This window comes from Chroicocephalus ridibundus, unplaced genomic scaffold (genome assembly GCF_963924245.1).
Source record: "Chroicocephalus ridibundus unplaced genomic scaffold, bChrRid1.1 SCAFFOLD_98, whole genome shotgun sequence".
In the NCBI taxonomy this organism is placed as follows: domain Eukaryota; kingdom Metazoa; phylum Chordata; class Aves; order Charadriiformes; family Laridae; genus Chroicocephalus; species Chroicocephalus ridibundus.
In genome coordinates this window covers 99,154-119,712 of record NW_026961319.1, presented here as the reverse complement: position 1 = coordinate 119,712, position 20,559 = coordinate 99,154, and the positions used below count along the sequence as shown (strand labels likewise).

The following is a 20,559-nucleotide window of genomic DNA, read 5'->3' as shown; positions in this document are numbered from 1 at the left end:
AGCAAGAGAAGCATTCCTCTGCCAAAGCAGAAATGTCTGCACTGGAGCAGTCCACATCTGGGCAATGCCAGTGGCATGAGAATTTGCAATATAGAGCATGGCACCCAGTCCACAGGGATCTGAAGTGGTTCAGATGAAGGGTGGTCTTGCAAAGGTCATCCTTTGTGTCCCCAGGTGGCATGGACACTGCTGCCCTCTCTGGAGAGTGGCAGAGGCTGGATCCCCTTCTCAGGACAGACTCCTCACCAGAAAGGCACAGGCAGGGGGGGAGCTCACCTGGTTCTTCCTGACACTTCACTTGGCATCCGTTTGGATATATTTGGTGCTTTTCTGTTGCTCCTCTTTCTGCACAGATGGTCATAAAAAGACAACCATTCCCTAAGAGATGGTCAAAAAGGCCCAGTTATGTCCCAGAAAGTTCACCACGAGTGCTGGAGAATGTGAGGAACATCATAAAAAGCACCTGGAAGATCCAAAATGCTCAAGGCCTCTTCTGAAGACTGAGTGTCTCCGAGCAGCAGTGATTGGCCGTGTGGGAGAGAGAACGGAGACCCTTGTCCGCTCAGCCGTGGCTTCTGTCTCTTCCACCGAGGCCCAGGAGAGGACACCAAGTCCTTACAGCTCCAGTGACTTGTCACCTCCTCACCAACCCTCCACAGAGCCTGGGAGGTGTCCTACTGCTGAGCTGCACCTGGCACCTCATCACTCCCACATCACCCAAAAAGACCCCAGAGCATCTCAAAGAGGCAATGGACATCCCTCCCCAGGGGATGGGCGCCCAGGCTTGGCCATCCTGCTTGGTGAAGAACATCAAGGCCTTTCACAGTGATTTCCACATTTACATTTCTTCCCGGACCAAGTGTCTCTGACTTTCTGCTTCACCAGACCACAGCAAAAAGAACTTTGTCTGCTCATTCCCTACATTGTCTTTTTAGTGAGGGACTTCAGCAGGGTCTGATAACACCCTCAGAAACCTGGAGGTTTCCTTCTTTTACTTCTCGAGAGGCTTGCTCAGTCTTTCAGGACCTGCAGTTCAGGAACACATAAAACACACAAAGGAGCCCCGTCTGGACTAAAGTCTTCAATTCTTCTGTGGCTCATTGAAGAGATTTCAGGAGAGCAGTCAAAATGAAAGGATGTCCAAGCAAAGAGGCCAAGTGAATGAAATGTTTGATTTTGAAAAACCAGATCTGCATTAATCCAAACGTTTTTTGCATTACCGGAATGTCTTCAAAAAGAGTCTGCACCCTCTAGACCCATGTGGATGGACTGGCGCAGCCACCCCCAGCAGGGGGAATGCCCATCTGGCATTGTGCAGGCTGAGGCACACAGTCAAGATGCAAACCTCTGCAATGTCCGCTTGTTACAGGCCTCCAGGCAGAGTGCGACTCATTTCGCATGACCCTCTGAGCCTCTACCAGCTCATTTTGCTTCCTCTCCTCATCCCTGCAACTCTCAAGCCTCTGGGAGCTTTGGCTTTGCCATCCTCCCCCCATCCTGGGGACAGGTTTCCAAACGCCTCCTCTGCAGCTTCCCCTCTTGCACCTCCTGTGTGCTGCCTTTGTGCCCTGCCGCCCAGTCACTTTATACCAGCAGCCTCCTGAGATGAGTGTTTCCCTTCATGGGCATTCCAAGACATCATTCTTGTGCTTGGAGGAGGCTGTGCTGCAACGCCTATAGGATTTCCCCAGCTCCTTCACCCTTCAAAGCTGCTTGCCATGGCACCGCTTGGATCAGTCCTCCCAGTACATCAAAAGTCTTCTCCTCTGGAGCCACCCATGCGTGTTCCTCTGCTGGCCTTCCTCACTCCCTTTTGGCATCTGGGAGCCCGCTAGTTCCTGGTCACTCCAGCAAGGCTGACACTTGTTATCACATCCCTGACCAGCTCTTCCTTGTTGGCCAGGACCAGGTCTAGGTGAGCATCACCCTTCCTGGCCCACCAGGCAGCTCTGCTAAGAAGGTGTGTCAAGATCCTCCAGGCTGCCGGCACCTTGTTTCTTTGCCTGGCCAGTGAATGCCTGGGCAATTACTGTTCCCCATAGGGCCCCGCTCATTAACCTGCAGACTTCTTTGAGTTCCTTTTGTTTGGGGGGTTGGAAGGGGGCGGGGGATGGGGATGGGCAGGGCGGGGCAGGGTGGGTGCGTGAGGGGGGCTCGCACAAGCCCTGCCCTGCAGCTGGGTCTCAGTCCTGCTCCCACCCCCTGAGACCTGCTACCCTGGGTGCCCCGGCAGGGAGGGTGGCTGCTGCTCTCAGCGGTGCCAATTGCTGCCCGTACCTGGACAGGATTCACACAAGGGTTGGTAGGGGCCAGGGGGGTGCCGAGGGCCTGCCAAGGAGGAGACGCTCTCGGCAAACCAGAGGGCAAACAGAGGCGCCATTTCCCAGAGCACCTCTGAAAAGGAGCCTGCAGCAGGACCTGGGCGCCGGGAGACTGCACCGCCGTTCACCCTGGAATCGCCCTTGGACCATAGCGAAGGTCCCGAGTCCTGGGAGCAGGACGCCCTGCCCGGGAGAAAGACCAAATGCCGATGAGTGAGGACTTCAGAGAGGGGCAAAGGGAAAGCTTTGGAACAGGCCCGCGTTCTCCATTTGTTTTCTTCCCCTCCTCAAAACATTTGCCAGCGTTTCCCTCGGCTAGAGGCGCTTTCAGCACAGGGAATGCCCCTGGGAGTGATTCCTATGGGTTATCCTGGGCATTGGCCCCGCATCATCCCCTGTGTCTCTGCCTGGGGGGTTGGAGGGTGGGTTTAGAGGGGATTGGGGTGGGGTGGCTTTGGGGGTGGGGGAGGGGTGTGGGAGCTGGGGGTGAGGCACGCGGGGGCTCGCCCAAAGATTCGCAGGAGGGTTTGTAGGGGCTGGGGAGGGGGTTGAGGGGGGACTTAGGGCGTGGGGGTGGGGGGAGTGGGATGGACGGTGGCCCGTGAGGGGGTTTTGCAGGAGGATTCGCACGAGGCCTTGCACCAGGGTTCAGCGGGAGCTGGGGGTGTTGGGGGGTAGGGGAGGGGGCTCACACGAGTGCTGGCACAAGGGCTTATAGGGGTTGGGGGTGGGATCTGAGGGGGAATTTGGGGGGTGTGGGAGGGGGTGGGTGATGGTATGTGAGCGTTGGCACGAGGGCTTGTGGGGGGTGGAAGATTGGGGTGTGGGGAGGGGGCCGAGGTGGGGTTTAGGGGCTGGGGGAGTGGAGGTAGATGTCACGCAAGGGGACTTTGCACGGGGGTTTGCATGAGCGTTCGTAGGGGGCTGGGGGTGCTGTGGGTAGTGGCGGGGGCTGAAGGGGCATGGGGAAGCTGAGGAGACATTTTGGGGCCTTGCGGGGACTGAGGGGCCCCAGAGTGAGTTAAAGGGGACATGGGGGGCTAAGGGGACATAGGTGAGGGTCTATGGGGGGCTGAGAGCACATTGGGGGGTGTTTAGGGGGCATTCTGGGTGGCTGAGGTGACACTGGCGGGGGCGAGGGGGCCTCAGGGCACCCATAGACTGCCCCGCACGCCCTCAGGGGAAACTGAGGCACGCACAAGCCTTGAGGGGGGTGGTGGGGGGTGTCCTGGAGGGCTCCAGGCGTCCGGACGACCCCCGTCCCTCCTCACTTCCCCCCCGCTGCCGGGGCGGGGGCACCCGGACGCCTGGGTCCCCTGGAGAGGAGCAGAGCAGCATAGCGAGCACAGCAGGGGCGGGGGGGGTGTCCCCAGATTTGGAGGGGGGCCCAGATGGGGGGCGGGGGCCTATTTGGGGGAGGGTTCCCATGGATTTGGGGGTTGCTGTTGGGGGAGGTGAGGGACAAATGTGTGGGTGCCGAAATTTGGGGTGGATGGCAAATGTGGAGGGCCCCATAGAGTGGAGGGGGTGCCCTATAGATTGGGAGGGGGTCGCCAGCTGGGTACCAAAGAACACCCCCCGGCCCCCAAACTGGTCCCCACCCAGCCCTGGGAACAACCCCCCCGGCCTTGTTGCCTCCCCCAGGCCTTGGATCCCATCTCTTGGAAGTGCCCGACCGCAGCCAAAGCCCAAAAGGCACCTGCCCGGGGGGGCTGCCAGTCGCAGAGACATGGTGGTGCAGGGGGCAGAGGGGCTTTTTGGAAAGGCCCTGGGGAGAATTCCCAGGACAAGAGGGGAACCCCGTCTCCTCTGTGCCCAGCTGTGCCGCCTCCCTGCTGGTGTCCTAAGGCACCTTCAGGTGACACGGGCTGATGTCACAGAGGGACGCCGCACGTCCCAGGGAGGTCTCCCCAGCGCCGTGGCGGTGCCGGCACTTCCCGGTGAGGCCTGGGCACCGCTGGGCACTGCTCAGGGGCTCCCCACTGCTGTAACTCCTGACGCCAGCTTTGGAAGAGGCATCCAGCCTTCTGACCCTGCCCTGAGGAGGCATTTTCATTACTATGTTATTTTCACAGAGACGAGCTCTGAAATAATGTTTCATATGGCCTGTTCCTGCCTGCAGCCACAGGGATGCCACTGTAGAGAGAACAGGACTGTCACAAGGTACACGAGGCCTTCAGGGGAACACAAAGGCAAGGGCACAGCAGGACAGTGGGATGTGAGGAGAGACCAGCACTGAAAGGCCTCGTCCTGCTGCTGTCCTTGGCCATGGCTCCAGGGAAGCAGCAGCCCCAACTCGCAGGCGGCACAGACAGAGTGCCCAGCGAGGCAGCCAGGGGCAGCCCCAAGGGTCTCTGGGGCTGATGCTCCATGGGGCAGATGGACATTTGCCTCCTGAACCCCTCCTGCATGCTGGGGCTGCTCACCCAGCTCCAGAGGGTAGTGAAGAGATGGGAGCTGAGACTAATAATTTTTCCAGATATCTTTATTGAGCTTATCTAAAAAGAGAGCCTGGATCCATATGTAAATGAGGGCTTTGGGTCAAGGAAAAAAGAAGTAGGAAGCCAAGAATTATAATAACAAAGTTCTAGAATAAAAAAACCCAAAACATATAAAAACAATCAAACGAACAAAAAAACCCCAATAACAACAAAATAAACCCACAAAGAGAAAGTAAAGAAACATATGAAGAAAAATTAGTCCTGCTTTTTCCTGAGATGCAGTGGGAGCTCCATTGGGACAGTGGACACCTTATTAATCTAGGGAAGATTGTATGCAAATAGTTTCCTCAGGGCGTCCTTGAGCTCTTCGTTCCTCATGCTGTAGATGAGGGGGTTCACTGCTGGAGGAACCACTGAGTACAGCACTGCCACCACCAGATCGAGAACTGGGGAGGAGATGGAGGGGGGCTTCAGGTAGGCAAAGATGCCAGTGCTGATAAAGAGGGAGACCACGGCCAGGTTAGGGAGGCACGTGGAAAAGGCTTTGTGCCGTCCCTGCTGAGAGGGGATTCTTAGAACGGCCCTGAAGATCTGCACATAGGACAGCACGATGAACACAAAACAACCAAAAGCTAAAAAACAACTTAATATTACAAGCCCAGCTTTCCTGAGGAAGGAGCCTGAGCAGGAGAGCTTGAGGATTTTGGGGATTTCACAGAAGAACTGGTCCACAGCATTGCCCTGGCAGAGGGGCAGGGAAAATGTACTGGCCGTGTGCAGCAGAGCATTGAGAAACCCACTGCCCCAGGCAGCTGCTGCCATGTGGACACAAGCTCTGCTGCCCATCAGGGTCCCGTAGTGCAGGGGTTTGCAGATGGCAACGTAGCGGTCATAGGACATGACGGTGAGAAGATAAAACTCTGCTGCAGCACAGAAAAAGAAAAAAAAGACCTCTGCTACACATCCCCAGTAGGAGATAGCCCTGTTGTCCCACAGGGAATTGGCCATGGCTTTGGGGACAGTGGTGGACAGGGAGCCCAGGTCAAGAACAAAGAGGTTGAGGAGGAAGAAGTACATGGGGGTGTGGAGGCGGCGGTCACAGGCGATGGCGGTGATGATGAGGCCATTGGCCAGGAGGGCAGCCAGGTAGATGCCCAGGAAGAGCCCGAAGTGCAAGAGCTGCAGCTCCCGTGTGCCTGCGAATGCCAGGAGGAGGAACTGGCTGATGGAGCTGCTGTTGGACATGTGCTGCCTCTGGGTGTGGAGCACTGAACAAGGAGGAAAGAACAGTGAGAATTTAGGGGCGACTTTTCTGAGCAAAATCAACACCATTTCTCATACTTCACACTCTCTGCCACTTTTCCATTTCCATGAGATCATTCAGCTCTGTGGCTGGAGCTCAGATTGTTTCTGGCCGAGTGTGCCAGGAGGAGCGGGACCTCTGCCCGCTGGCTGCCCAGGAGTCAGCCCTGCTCTGCAGCAGCAGATTCGTGGGAATGGGGTGGGCAGTCCTGGTGTTCCAATTTGTCAGATAAACCTCTCCTCATGGACAAAGGGCTTGTCAGTCTCTGCACTCCCATTGCCATGAAACCACAGTTGCAAGAGTGTTGGAGAGAGGTTCTTCTACAGCTCTCTCCCGTCTCAGCTGGAGATTCTCTTGCATTTCAGAAACCCTCACCATTTCTGCTGCATTCAGGGACAGCAAAGGGAGTCCTGCCAGGCAAGGGGATTGTCTGAGGGGTAGTGCAGAGAGAGGGGAGCTGGTCTGTCCCTCTGTCTTGTTCCCAGCTGCCCTCTGCTTGGGCCTTTCTGAGACAGAGGGGAATTGCACTCGCGTGTTGACATGGAAAGACACCAGGCACTGCTGAGAGCAGAGAAACCCACTGCCGAGAGCTCAGTGTCTCACCCTTTCTCAAGGTCTCAGCACCCCACTTCTCGCCAAGGACACACATGGCTCCTTTCACAAACCCAGCAGCGTTTCCTCAGTCATAGCGTCTCTGCGCTTCTCCACAGGGCATTCAGGTAACAGCAGGATGCTCCAGGATGGATTGGCATCCTGGAGGGCAGCTCAGTGCTTGGAAGGACACCCCAAGGAGATACCCAAGTGTCCTAGTGACGGTATGTCAGAAAGGGAGAGTCAGCTCATTCCCCAGCCACATAGACTACTTTGCCCACAGCCCCACGCGTTAGAGGAGAGCTTGGACACTTCATTCCCAGGGAAACACTTTCATGGGAGAAATCACTAGACCGGTGCCTGACTCGGCTGCTGCAACTCCCATCCCCAGAGAGCCTGTCTGAGAGAACAAGACGACAATCACAATGTCACAGACAGGTGGAGAAACAAGGAAAAACGCAGTGAGGGTCTGGCTGAGAGAGGCCAGGGCAGAGACAGCCGGGCACTCAGGACAGCGTTACCCTCACCCAGATGTGCACGCCACATCCCAGACACCAACTTTGCCTGTCAGCTGCTCTCAGTCCCTGTGGTCTGCAGAGGGAAATGGGCATGTGTCTGGAGAGCTGCCCCAGGGCTCTGCTGGAGCTCTGGCTTCACAGATGCTTCATGCCTTGAACCACAGAGCCCTGAGGGCTGAGGCTTTGCTGGGTGGGAGAGGAGGTGAGGGGGCTTGCTCAGGGGAAGGGGTCTGCATTGGAGGGGATCATACAGAGTTTTCTAAATCCTTCCTCCCACAGCATTTCTGGTTTCTCTTTCCTTTCATTCCCTGATCATATCCCTGCTGCCGGGAGATTCCCCTCCTGGGAGGTGTTTCCCTGTCCCATGTCTTTTCCCTGTCTGCTCCCACAGACCCCATCCCAACCCCTGTGCACTCCCCTTGGCCCCACAGAAACCTGCCTGTTTGCCGGGCACTGCCTGGGTTCATGTTCCTGTTTGCAGGTGGAAAAGGGCAGGTCAGAACAACCCCGATGGGTCCAGCAGAGCTGATGCTGGTGCTGCCCATGGGCAGAGGAGTGGCTGAAGGCACTCCAGGAGGTTCCTGGCAGACCTACTGACCACTCAAAGCTACAGCTCAGGAGTCTCACTGACTTCTTCCAACTTCAGAGCTCCCTATACATTTAGCCCTTTCTCTGCCTCCCCACCCTCTCACTAGGAAAATAAAAACACAAACGCAGGAAAGCTCCTTATCTGTAATGTAATTCCTGCCTTGAGCTTCCCCTTGAAAAGTGCCCTCAGAAATGTCCTGGGGGTGAAGTGCAGCTGAGAGCAGCCCTGACCCACGCAGCACCCCCTTGACAGCAGGACACTCTCCTGCCAGGAGCTGCCTCTTCCACCCACATCTTCTCCCCGCACTGCTGCTGGCAGCTCCTCAGGGAAACCGAGGGCTCATCCTGACAGGAGATAAGTCCCTGCCACAGCACAAAGCACCCTTGGGTGCAGGGACCCTGCTCTGAAGGACAGACCCCTGGCTGCACACCCACCTTCACACTCTGCAGCCATCCCCGGGTGAAGGCAGCTGATGTGCCCTGTCCCTTTGACAGAGCCATGGGGAAGCCCTGCTCCAAAGCAAGTCCTTTTTCTCTATGTTGGAGAACCTCTGAGAGACCTCCTGATAGATCCCAGAGGCTGTGGGATGTGCCAGCTTCAGGAGATCATTCCAGGAACCGCAGCTGCATTGCCCTGCAGCCAGAGACTTACCCTGTTCAGGGCTGGGAAGATTTTTCTGCAGCTGAGCTCTCCTCTTTCCTCCCACCCCAGACTGCCTTTACACTCTCTCTGCCTCCCTCCTCTGCCCTCGCTGCCTGCAGGCAGTGCCCTCAGCCCTGCTGCGCTTGGCAGAGGAGCTGCTCCTGGGCAGAGCTGTCTCTCTGCAGCGCTGCCCGCTTGCCATGAGCTCCCTCCATGCCAGGAGCCCAGCCCAGCTCAGCAGCAGAGGACCAGCCCAAGGCAGCCCTTTCTCTGCCCCCTCGGGGCTCCCTCCAGGTGTCCCTGGGGCTCCAGGGAACCTGCTGATGTAATTGCTGAAAGTTAAAGAAGAAACAAAGATAGAGTGTGGCCACTGCTGAGATTCATGGGAGCAGGTGTGGATAGATCTGCGATTGTCTATGTCCTCTTTGCCTCGATCTTTCCCTGCAAGTTCTCCGGGGACTCTGTGACTTGAGGCAGGACCCTGGAGGAGAACAACCAGCGGTGGATGGGCATCAAGTCAGGAGTCACTTGAGCAAGCACCATCCTCACCAGTCTCTAGGACAGGATGGGTGGCATCCCAGGGAGCGGAGAGAGCAGGCCGATGTCACAGAGAGGCCCCTTCCATCATCCTTGAAAGTGGGGCACTCCCTGATGACTGGCGGCACCCAAATATTGCATGCACCTTTCAGAAATGCCCCATGGATGAGCAGGGGAGTGAAAGGCTGTGCTCCAGAGCAGGTCCCCTCAGCTCACAATTCTTTCATGGCCGAAAGAAAAGGTGACAGGATTTAGCCAGGGGAGACTCTGCCTGGCCATCCGACTTGCTTTATGTGAAGAAAGGCCATGACTGTTAGGTGCAAGGAGAGACGTAGTTATCTTTGACCTGGAAGTCAGCAAGGTTTCCAGCATTGTCCCACAGAACACTCTCATGCCCAAGCTAGGATGGCTAATGCCTGCATGGATGGCTACTGGATAGCTAAAACCACCTGTACAGGCGGGCTCGGAGGGACACGGCCAATGCGTGTTACACTGCCTGGAGGCCTGTAGATTGTAAGGTTCTGCAGGGGTCTAGCCTGCAACCTGCCCTGTTTAATGTGTTTGTAATGACCCAGAGGAGACGAGAGAGTGCTTTTTCATAACAGTTGTAGATGACAGCATATGGAAGAGAACAGACACGATGCTGGAGCTCAAGGCTTCCACCCAAAGGACAAAGACAGGCTGGAAGGCTGGGCCAAAAGGAAGCACACAGTATCCAATGATGACAAAGCCAAAGTCCTCCCCTTGAGGTGCACTCATCGTGTGCAATGGCAGAGGGCATGGGGCTGCATGGCTGGATAGCAGCTCTGCAGGAAAGACTTTGGTGGTCCTTGGGTTTCATTGGGACAACCGTGAGCCGTCAGCAAGGGAGGCCAAAAGCATTCCGGGCTGTATGAGCAGGAGCACAGACAGTGGAAGTGATGATCCCCTTCTGCTCAGGACTTTTTACACCACATCCAGGTTACTTCTTTGGTTTATGACACCCCCCTTCCCCTGCAAGTACAGAGAGAAATTGCTAAAGTGGAGAAAGTTCCCTGGAGGCCCACAAAGGTGGTCAGGGCTGGAGCACATGTTTTGTGAGAAGAACCTGAGAGAGCCGGGCTTGTTCATTCTGAAGACTGAGTCAGGCTCACGTCCATGGCACAAGAAACGAGGACAAGAGGCAAGGGGATGACAAAAGAGAGGGTCAGGGTAGATACAGGGAGAAACTTCTCCAGTATAAGGCTAGTCAAGTGCTGGAAGCTGTTTCCCAGGGAGTGTGCACTGGATCTCTTCTAGCAAGTGACCAGGATGTGTTTGGAGAAAGCCCTCAGTAACTGGTCTGGCCCTGCAGGAGGCTGCTCGAGACACCTCCCGACGTCCCATCCAGCCTAAATATGACTGTCTTTTCTTCCCCTTCATTTTTTCAAATTAGGAAAAGCTCTCAGGTTGTCTCTGACCACAGAAGCAATTCACATCAGGTGCCAGGGTGCCTCACAGGTGTCCCCAGGCAGCCATGACCACATCCCTTTCATTCCTTGAAACCACAATTGCTTCTCTTTTTTTATCCAGATCCCCTCCAAAATGAATGGCTTCCTTATTCATCCATTCCCCCTTGGCCATGCTTTTCTTTTTTCTTACAACCTTGGGGTATATCTGAGGTGGTTGGTGTGCTGATTTTCAAACTCAGGTGCCAACTCCATTAGGCAAATCATGCTCTTTCATTACCTGTGGGATCCTGTAATTCCCCATATTCTTATCTGGTTTGAGGCACTGTCCACAAAACCTGCAATGTTGACCATTTGGACTTTGAGTCCAGAGGGACCTTGACACACCTGGGGACTTGGCCAAATGAAACCTCCTGAAGTTCCATAAGGCAAAGGGGGCAAGGTGTGCACTGGGGGCAGAACAAAGGCGGTGCACTGGGACAGGCTGTGACGCGACTGGCTGAGGAGTGTCCTGGGCAGAAGGGTGTGGGAGTTATGGTGGATGCCATAGATGGATCCCATTGTGAAAGGAGGACGGAGAAACTGGAGAAAGTCCAGAGGAAGTCTGTCGGGATGGGGTTAGGGGCCTGAAGCACATGAGCTGTGTGGAGAGGCTGAGACAACCGGTCCTCTTTAGTCTGCTGAAGGGGAGGCACAGGGCAGCCTAAGAGCAGGTGACATCTTCCTGGAGAGATGAAGGTGGAGGCAAACTCTTCTGCTGTGGCAGATGTTTGGCAGAGGCAACAGCGGCAAGCATCCTCCATGGAGCTTTATACCGAATATTAGGAAAAATGGACTAGGCGGACGTTGACCTGCAGCAGGACACCCATCGACTCTCTGTTATCTCCATCTTTGGAGGTTTTCAGCTCCCCAGAATGTCACCCAACCTGACCCTGGGATTGACAACCCTACCTTTGGGGGAGAGGCTGGACCAGAGGCTCCCCCACCAACCCCTTTCCCAAAAGCCCTTCCATGAGCCTGTGCCTTGCAGTGTGCCCCAGGAGAAGAGAGTCAGGTACAGGTGAGGCTTTCTACAGTAGAGGCTCATGGGACAATTCAGGGTGGCATTGTCCTGTGCTCAGTAGGTATCTCGTCCTACCTTTGATTACTCTTTACATTTCCCGGCCAGGCTCCTTACCCATGCGGTGCTTTAGGCTGTGGAGAAGCTCAAAACCAACTCTCTGACTCGGTTACTTTCATTTGACGTGCTGAAACACAGGGCAGACGAAGGCAGTTCAGAGCTTCTAGGATCTCTGCTGCACGGTTAGGACTCAGCAGACTGGAAATGCAGGTAGCGGTGTTGTGTCAGTGTACTCCAGGGGTCAGGAGCAGTGGGTACCGGTCACAACACCGCATGAAGAATTTGCCTTCCTTTGTGCCTTTCCAGAGATCTGGGATCTGTACCTTGGCCTCTACCAAGTACCCTATCCCCCCCTCCACCTCTTATTGGAACCAGGGAGAAAATATACGAAGCTACATTTTTTTACTGTATTCATACCAATTATTGTGTGACGCAACACATTTATCTCCTCACAACTTCACCCATTTTCACTTGCAGTCTGAGACATATCCCCTCTTGGAGCAGAAATTGTGCAAAATCCTATGGAAACCCACTTTCCATGTTATGGAATGTCACTTCAGTGCTGCATGTTCATTTGGGTTAAACGAACAGAAACAAACCTAGAAAAAAACCACGCTGGGCTAGTTTTTCAGAGAGGCAGTTTCAAAGTGGCAAAGCAGTTCAATACATAAATATTGAGAGCCAAGTTCACATTTCCAGCAAGGGTAAATGTCCCAATTTGCTAATTAAACTCTTTGGCCCATCCTGCCTGGAGTTGTACAGCAGTTGTGTCACACAGTAGCCAGTGTCAGAGGGAAGAGGGAGGCAGCGGGAACTGGAATGGTTTGGGCTCAAATGGAACTCAGACCCTGAGCTGGCAGGACAACACTGGCCGCAGTCGGACACAGCTTCCCTGAGACGACTGTGAGCTCAGACCATGGGCGTGGAGGATGCACAAACCTCTTGAAGTCCCATCTCGGCAGCGGAAGAGGAAGGGTTTGTGAGACACATGGGCATGCAGGGAACGAGCAGTGTGTGCATAGCAATGAGTGTGTGAAAAGCCGGAGAAGGACCTGAAATAGCAAGGGGTGTCATGCTGAAATGTCCGAGGTTGAATTTTCACTCTGAGGCAGCAGAATGAGGAGGATACGCACTTCAGCGCTGGGTTGTGGAGCTAAATAGAGGATTCTAGCATGTCTGGGGCTTGCAAATCTTGGGTGATAAATGAGCATTGACAAGGCTTTTGGAAGAAAGCAAATAGGTTGGAGGGGACTCACAGGAACTGGCAAATCCACAGAACTCCACAGCTTTTTTTTGGAGCTAATGAAGACGGCACAGGCATGGGACAGTGTAGCTGCGGTGGGCATGGCTTTTGGCCTTGACACCCCAACAGACCTGAGTAGGCTTCTGCCTCTTCCACCGAGACCCATGAGAAGGCACTCGCTCCTTAAAGCTCCAGCACCTCGTTGCCTCCTCACCCACCCACCACAGAGCCTGCAAAGGGTCCTCCTGCTGACCAGTACCCGGCTTCACACACTCACACATTACACAGAGCCCTGAGCATTCCAAGAGGGAAAGGAGCTCCCTCCCCAAAGGATGGGGGTCAGGCCTTGGCCATCCTGCTTGGGGAAGCAAATCAAGGGCTTTCGCAATGACTTCCAAGTTTAAATTTCTTCCTGTAGCAAGTGTCTCTGACATCCTTTCCTGCTTCAGCAGCCCCCAGGGACAGGAACTTTGTCTGCTCATTCCCTCCTCGGTCTCTTCAGAGGCAGAGATCAGCAGGGCCTGCTAACACCCCCAGAAACCTGGAGGTTTGCTTCTGGCTTTTACTTCTCCGGGGGCTTGCTCAGTCTTTCAGGATCTGCAGTGCAGGAACTCGGCACCAGAGGACTCGTTAACACGCCAAACGCCCTAAGGAGCCAGCTCTGAGCCTAATTCTCCTTTAGTCTTCCATTCTTCTGGGGTTCATGAGAGAGGTGTCAGGAGTGGAGTCAAAGTGAAAAGATGCCAAAGCCAAGAGCCCAAGTGAATGAAATACTGGATTTTCAATAGACAGTTCTGCATTAACACAGTGCTGCAGCTGGGTTACAGCACTGTCCTCTTTCTGATATTAGTGATAGCACCACAAATTCCAACACACCCTTGAGAGCTGCTTTAGTTTTCCTCCTCTCCAAAGTTCACCCTGCTCAGACCCTGACAGGATGACTTCAAATCTCTGTAACTCAAATCTCTCCAACCTTCTGCCATCCACCCTTCCTCTCTCACCCCAGAGCACTTCCCAGCCCTTCGGCACATTACAAGGCCTCTGCTTTTTAGCTGCATGAAGTCAGGGTACTCCCTTGCAAAGTCACAGAATCACAGAATGATAAAGGTTGGAAGGGACCACGGGAGATCATCTAGTCCAACCCCCTGCCAGAGCAGGGTCACCTAGAGCAGGTGAAAGTCTTCCCTACAGAAGTCTTCTCTAGGTGCTGATCCCAATGGTATCACCTCATGTTATGTACGGCTCCATCCTCCTTCTGCAGAGCTTCATTGATGGGCAGTTTTCCTGTTTCTTTCATGGTGGTTAGCCTTCCCTGCCTTTTTGTATTGTATGCATATCAAATAGTGTCAGAAGCAACACATTTTTCCTCCACACCTTCACCCATTTCCAGCTGCAGTCTGAGATATTTCCCCTCTTGGAGCAGACATTGTGCAAAGCTGCTCCATGGAGGGAAACCCACTTTAGTGCTGCGTATTCGTTTGGGTTAGAGAGAAGCACCAAAGACACGCTGAGCTAGTTTTTCAAACAGTATCAAAGTGGCATAAAACTTTAAATCCAGAAAAGCCGAGTTAAAAAAAGAGAGGAAAAATGGGCACAGCTGTATATTCTGAACTGACAAATTTTCTGTCAGTGAAGAGAAACTCCCACAGCCTATGGGATGTTTTCATCAGTTGTCCCTGTGGGAAGCTGGGTTTCTTGGGCCTCTTGGCTTGACCCTGCTGCACTCCCATTTCCAGCAAGAGGAAAAGCTCCGGCTGAGGCATCAAACTGTTGCCCATCGTGCCTGGAGAGCCAGGACAGTTGTGTCACACAATACCCAGTGTCAGAGGCGAGAGGGAGGAAGTGCGAATTGAAATTGTTTGGGCTCAAATGTGGGAAATACTGTTTCCCACAGTATTCTCCTGGAGAAACTGGCTGCTCATGGCTTGGACGGGGGAACAATTCACCAGGTGAAAAACTGGCTGGAAGGTGGGCCCCAAAGAGTGGTGGTGACTGGAGTTCCATCCAGTTGGCAGCCGGTCACAAGTGGTGTGCCCCAGGGCTCGGTGCTGGGGCCCATTCTCTTTAATGTCTTTATCAATTTTCTGGATGAATGGAATGAGTGAACCCTCAGTAAGTTCACAGACGACACCAAGTTGGGAGGGAGTGTCGACCTGCTTGAGGGTAGGAAGGCTCTGCAGAGGGATCTGCACAGGCTTACGGACCGATGGGTTGAGGCCAATGGTATGAGGTTCAATAAGGCCAAGCTCTCCTAAGGTCACAACAACGCCATGCAGCACTACAGGCCTGGGGAGGAATGGCTTGAAAACTGCCTGGCAAAAAAGGACCTAGGGGTGTCGGTCAACAGCTGGCTGACTACAAGCAAGCAGTGTGCCCAGGTGGCCAAGAAGGCCAACAGCATCCTGGCCTGTATCAGGAACAGTGTGGTGAGTTGGACCATGGAAGTGATCGTCCCCCTGTGCTGGGCCCTGGTGAGGTCCCACCTGGAGTGCTGTGTCCAGTTTTAGGCCCCTCACTACAGGAAAGACATTTTGGGGCTGGAGTGTGTCCAGAGAAGGGCAAGGGAGCTGGTGAGGGGTCTGGAGCACGAATCTTGTGAGGAGCGTCTGAGGGAAATGGGGGTGTTCAGCGTGGAGAAAAGGAGGCTGAGGGGAGACCTTCTTGCTCTCTGCAACTCCCTGAAAGGAGGGTGTAGAGAGGTGGGGGTCGGTCTCTTCTCCCAACTAACAAGTGATAGCACAAGAGGAAACGGCCTCAAGTTGCGCCAGGGGAAGTTTAGACTGGACATTAAGAAAAATTTTTACACTGAAAGGGTTATCAAATATTGGAACAGGCTGCCCAGGGAAGTGGTGGAATCCCCATCCCTGGAGGTATTTCCAATTAGACGGGTCAACGTAGTGCTTAGCGACATGGTTCAGTGATGGTTTTTGTCAGTGTTAGGTTGATGGTTGGACTTGCTGATCTGAAAGGTCCCTTCCAACCTAGACAATTCTATGGTACTGTGACCCCCCAGTTTCTCTGGGAGGTGGTCTGGGCTACCTTTTTCTTCCAGTACCCAAGTTGCAGATGTTGTGGTCCCTCTAGTGTCCAGTCCAAAATTAGGCCCCCGCAGGCGTATTCTACTTTCTGGTTTCTCTGGTGTTTGCTTGTGGGTAAACCACTAACATACGCACCAATGTTATATGCATATGCACCATTATCACCAGTTGCTGGCCCCCCAAAGTACAAAAGGTCTGATGACTTGTGGTTCCCACTCCAGTGTCTGGCACTTGAACCTCCATCTGTGCAGAGAGAGCAGAGATCTCCCTCGCCCCACAAATCTCTTGGAAATGGAGCTGTTAAGAAAACAGGACAGGCTGTGGTGATCAGTTGTGGGCCACAGCCAGGGAAGTGTCCTCACCAGCCACCTGTTTACACATGACCATCTCATTTCATCCCTTTTCTCTCTGTTTTCCCATGCTTCTTCCTCCACAAACCTCCTTGATCCCAACCTTTTCCTTCCTTTGGTCCTTTCCTAGAAATCCCACGGCAAGTCTTGCACAATCCAAAAATGTGATTTCTGGCTTCCCAGCACGAGTGTCAGACCTGTGATGCAGAAACCCCCCTCCTCAGTTGGATGAATCAAAGAATCATAGAATGGTTGTGCTTGGAAAAGTCCTAAACAATCATCTAGTCCAAACCCCCTGCCATGGGCAGGGACATCTTTCATTAGTTCTAGTTGCTCAAAGCTCCTGACCTTGGATACTTCCAGGGATGGGGCATCCACCACTGCTCTGGGCAACCTGTTCCAGGGTCTCACCACACTCATCATAAAGCATTTATTCCTTATGTCCAATCTAAATCTACCATCATTCAGTGTAAGCCATTGTCCCTTGTTCTGCCGTTACAGGCCTTGGTAAAAAGTCTCCCTCCATCTTTCTTGGCCTATGACCACTATGTTTTCATCTGCAAACAGCGTGGAGAGAGCCCAGAGATCTCCCAAGATGGGGTTTGGAGGCCTCAAGCACTTGAGCAGTATCAGGAGGCTGAGGGCCCTGGGCACAGTGGTGTGGAGACTGAGGACAGTACAGGAGAAGCCTGAGCGTGCTTGAAGGGTGCTTTCAGAGCTGGTGGAGCTTTTCTCTGTAGTGGAAAACAGCATGAGAAAGAAATAATGCCCCAACATGCAGCTGGGGAGGTGCAGACTGGACACAAGGAGAAAGAAATGTCACCCCAAGGGCAATGCTGTGGTGCAACACGACACCCAGAAGGAGTCAGATCAGCCTAAGGCTTTGCGTTTCAAGGAAGAGCCAGGGAGTATGGAGAGATCTGAGCAAAGGAAGGTGAGAGCAAGGTGGGGCAGCCGGGTGGATGACTACAGCCTGCAGGGAAAGAGGCAGAGGTGATGGGACACCGTAGGACAGCCTGTGGTGGAGAAGACAGAGGGATGTGGCAAAGCTGAAAGGCCCCTGACAGAGCCAAGCTCTTCATGCCTTGGGCTATGGCTGTTGTCTCTGCCACTGATGCCTATGAGGAGACAACCAGTCCTTCCAGCACTCCTTGTCCTCCTTGTCCATACTCAGGAGAGTGGGTGGTGTCGTACCATAGCCCTGTCCTTGGCATTGCACATCTCCACATCCCCCTGTGCCAGGAAGAGCCCTGAGGAATGAGTGAGGGACAGGATCTCCCTTCCTGGGGGCTGGGGGTCGTGCCTTGGCCCTTTGGGTGATGGGGTCAGGGCTTGGCCCTTTGCGCTAATGAAACACATCCAGGTTTACTCAGCATCAGACCTTCAGCCTGCTTTTCCCGACCTGTCATCACTGCCTCCAGGTTTCTGCGCTAACCAGACCCTGGGGGCAATGTCTTAGTGGTGTCCCTCAGTGGGAACCATTAACACTACAAGAAACTTTGGAGTTTGAATTTGACTTTGACTCCTTGAGAGGTTTCTTCAACTTCCTCTCAGCGACTGAAGTTCATGGACTTGGCATCAAACCCACCAGAGGGGTCATTAAAAGGCCTTGGGCTGGTCCTCTGCGTCTGAGCTGGGCTGGGCTCCTGGCATGGAGGGAGCTCATGGCAAGCGGGCAGCGCTGCAGAGAGACGGCTCTGCCCAGGAGCAGCTCCTCTGCCAAGCGCAGCAGGGCTGAGGGCACTGCCAGGGTGTCTCAGGGAGATGAGCGAGGCAGAGAGAGAGCTTGAAGGTGTCAGGATTGGGAGGATGACTGAGAGCTCACTGGAGGAGAAATCTTTGCGGCCCTTGACAGGGTGAGTCTCTGGGTGCAGGGCAATGCAGGTGGAGTTCCTGGAGGCATCTCCTAAAGCTGGCACAGCCACAGCTTCTGGGATCTGTAAGGGGGCAGAGGGGGCTGGTATGAAATGTGAAGAGCTGATAAGCTGGGTGTGCAGCCAGGGGTGCCCAGGGCTGTCTTTCAGAGCACGGTCCCTGCATCCCATGGGTCTGTGTGCCAGGGCAGGGACTCTGCCGCCTGCAGGGTCAGCTCTCATCCAGCCTGGGGAGACCCCATGGGCATGTGGGGACGCAGCAGGGAAGGGTCCTGCTATTGAGAGGGTGCTGCATGGGTGAGAGCTGCTCACAGCTGCAGATCACTGCAGGACATTCACAGGAGACTTTTCAAGAAGCACAGCACGGCAGGGGCTACCTGAAAGGGAAGGACCCTCTTCTTCCAAACTTCTGCTCTGGGTTGTCTGGGTGGGTGATGGGACACAAAAATTCATCTCTCAGTTGAGGAGAAGGAATTGAAAATCCAACTCTGTTTCTTTTAGAGGTGAATAATACAGAGAGTGTTGGAAATCAACATCTGGATCTCTGCCCCTACAAAGATACTGCCCTCAGCAGCACAAAGCTGATCTCACAAAAAGGGTCTGAATGAAATTATTCCATGGAAAGAGAAGTCATTTTGGGGAAAATTTTGGAAAAAGGAATAGGATGGGATCAATGAAATCTGCCTTAACTTGTGAATGTCTTCTCCTCTTTAAACAGTCCCCCATGCACGGACTAAGCACATGTCCAACAGCAGCTCCATCAGCCAGTTCCTCCTCCTGGCATTCGCAGACACACGGGAGCTGCAGCTCTTGCACTTTGGGCTCTTCCTGGGCATCTACCTGGCTGCCCTCCTGGCCAACGGCCTCATCATCACCACCATCGCCTGTGACCACCGCCTCCACACCCCCATGTACTTCTTCCTCCTCAGCCTCGCCCTCCTCGACCTTGGCTGCATCTCCACCACTGTCCTCAAATCCATGGCCAATTCCCTGTGGGACATCAGGGCCATCTCCTACTGGGGATGTGCTGCACAGGTCTTTCTCTTTTTCTTTTTTATGTCAGCAGAGTTTTATCTTCTCACTGTCGTGTCCTATGACCGCTACGTTGCCATCTGCAAACCCCTGCACTACTGGACCCTGATGGGCAGCAGAGCTTGTGTCCACATGGCAGCAGCTGCCTGGGGCAGTGGGTTTCTCACTGCTCTGCTGCACACGGCCAGTACATTTTCCCTGCCCCTCTGCCAGGGCAATGCTGTGGACCAGTTCTTCTGTGAGATCCCCCAGATCCTCAAGCTCTCCTGCTCACATTCCTACCTCAGAGAAGTTTGGCTTCTTGTATTAGGTTGCTCTTTAGCTTTTGTTTGTTTTGTGTTCATCGTGCTGTCCTATGTGCAGACCTTCAGGGCCGTGCTGAGGATCCCCTCTGAGCATGGACGGCACAAAGCCTTTTCCACGTGCCTCCCTCACCTGGCCGTGGTCTCCCTGCTTGTCAGCACTGGATTATTTGCTCACTTGAAGCCCCCTTCCATCTCATGGTCATCCCTGGATCTGGTGGTGGCAGTGCTGTACTCAGTGCTGCCTCCAGCAGTGAACCCCCTCATCTACAGCGTGAGGAACAAAGAGCTCAAGGATGCCCTGAGGAAGCTATTGGGATCCCATCTCCTTTAGATTAATAAGGTGCCCATTATGCCAATGGGGTTCCACTGTATCTCAGGAAAAGCCAGGATGAACTTTTTTTCATATGTTTCTTTACTTTCTCTTTGTGGGATTTTTTTTTGGTTTTGTTTTTGTTTTATTTTGGTTTGGTTTGTTTCTTTGTTTTTATGTGTTTTCTTTTTTGTTGGAGACCTGTGATGTTATTATTCTTGGCCTTCTACATCTCTTTTTCTTGACCGAAAGATCTTATTTATATATGGATCCAGGCTCCCTTTTTAAAAAAGCTCAATAAAGAAATGTGGAAAAAACCTATTTGTCTCACCTCCCATCTCTTTACTTCTCCTCTGGAGCTGGGTGAGCAGCCCCAGCATGCAGGAGGGGTTCAGGAGGCAAATGCCCATCTGCCCCATGGAGGATCAGCCCCAGGGGCCTTTGGGGCTGCCCCAGGCTGCCTCACTGGGCACTCTGTTTGTGCCACCTGTGAGTCGGGGCTGCTGCTTCCCTGGAGCCATGGCCAAGGACAGCAGCAGGACGAGGCGTTTCAGTGCTGGTCTCTCCTCACATCCCCACTGCCCTGCTGTGCCCTTGCCTTTGTGTTCCCCCTAAGGCCTCGTGTACCTTGTGACAGTCCTGTTGTCTCTACAGTGGCACCCCTGTGGCTGCAGGCAGGAACAGGCCATGTGAACCACTGTGTCAGAGGGGGCCTTCCTACTGGCACCACCGTCACTCATGGGACTCCTCAAGGCAGGGGCAGAGGCTGGATGACTCTTCCAAAGCTGGTATCAAGAACACACCCCAGGAACTGTTCCATGAAAAGTCCTCTTGGTGTCCTGGGGTTCTCCACAGACTCAGGGGGACACGGTCAGTGTTGCAGGGGAATCTGTTGGGGACCAAGGGCTGGACCTAGAG

General features: G+C 53.9%; 2 protein-coding genes across 2 annotated transcripts; one reads left to right on the top strand and one right to left on the bottom strand.

Annotated features, from left to right (window-relative positions):
* Positions 1–5,080: 5,080 nt before the first annotated feature.
* On the bottom strand, positions 5,081–6,007 carry LOC134509311 (olfactory receptor 14J1-like). The gene has a single exon (XM_063321791.1). It carries the CDS (start codon positions 6,005–6,007, stop codon positions 5,081–5,083), a length of 927 nt encoding a protein of 308 aa, XP_063177861.1.
* Positions 6,008–18,735: 12,728 nt separating this feature from the next.
* Positions 18,736–19,662, top strand: LOC134509338 (olfactory receptor 14J1-like). Its single transcript, XM_063321817.1, has one exon. The coding sequence runs from the start codon at positions 18,736–18,738 to the stop codon at positions 19,660–19,662; it is 927 nt and encodes a 308-aa protein (XP_063177887.1).
* Positions 19,663–20,559: the final 897 nt, after the last annotated feature.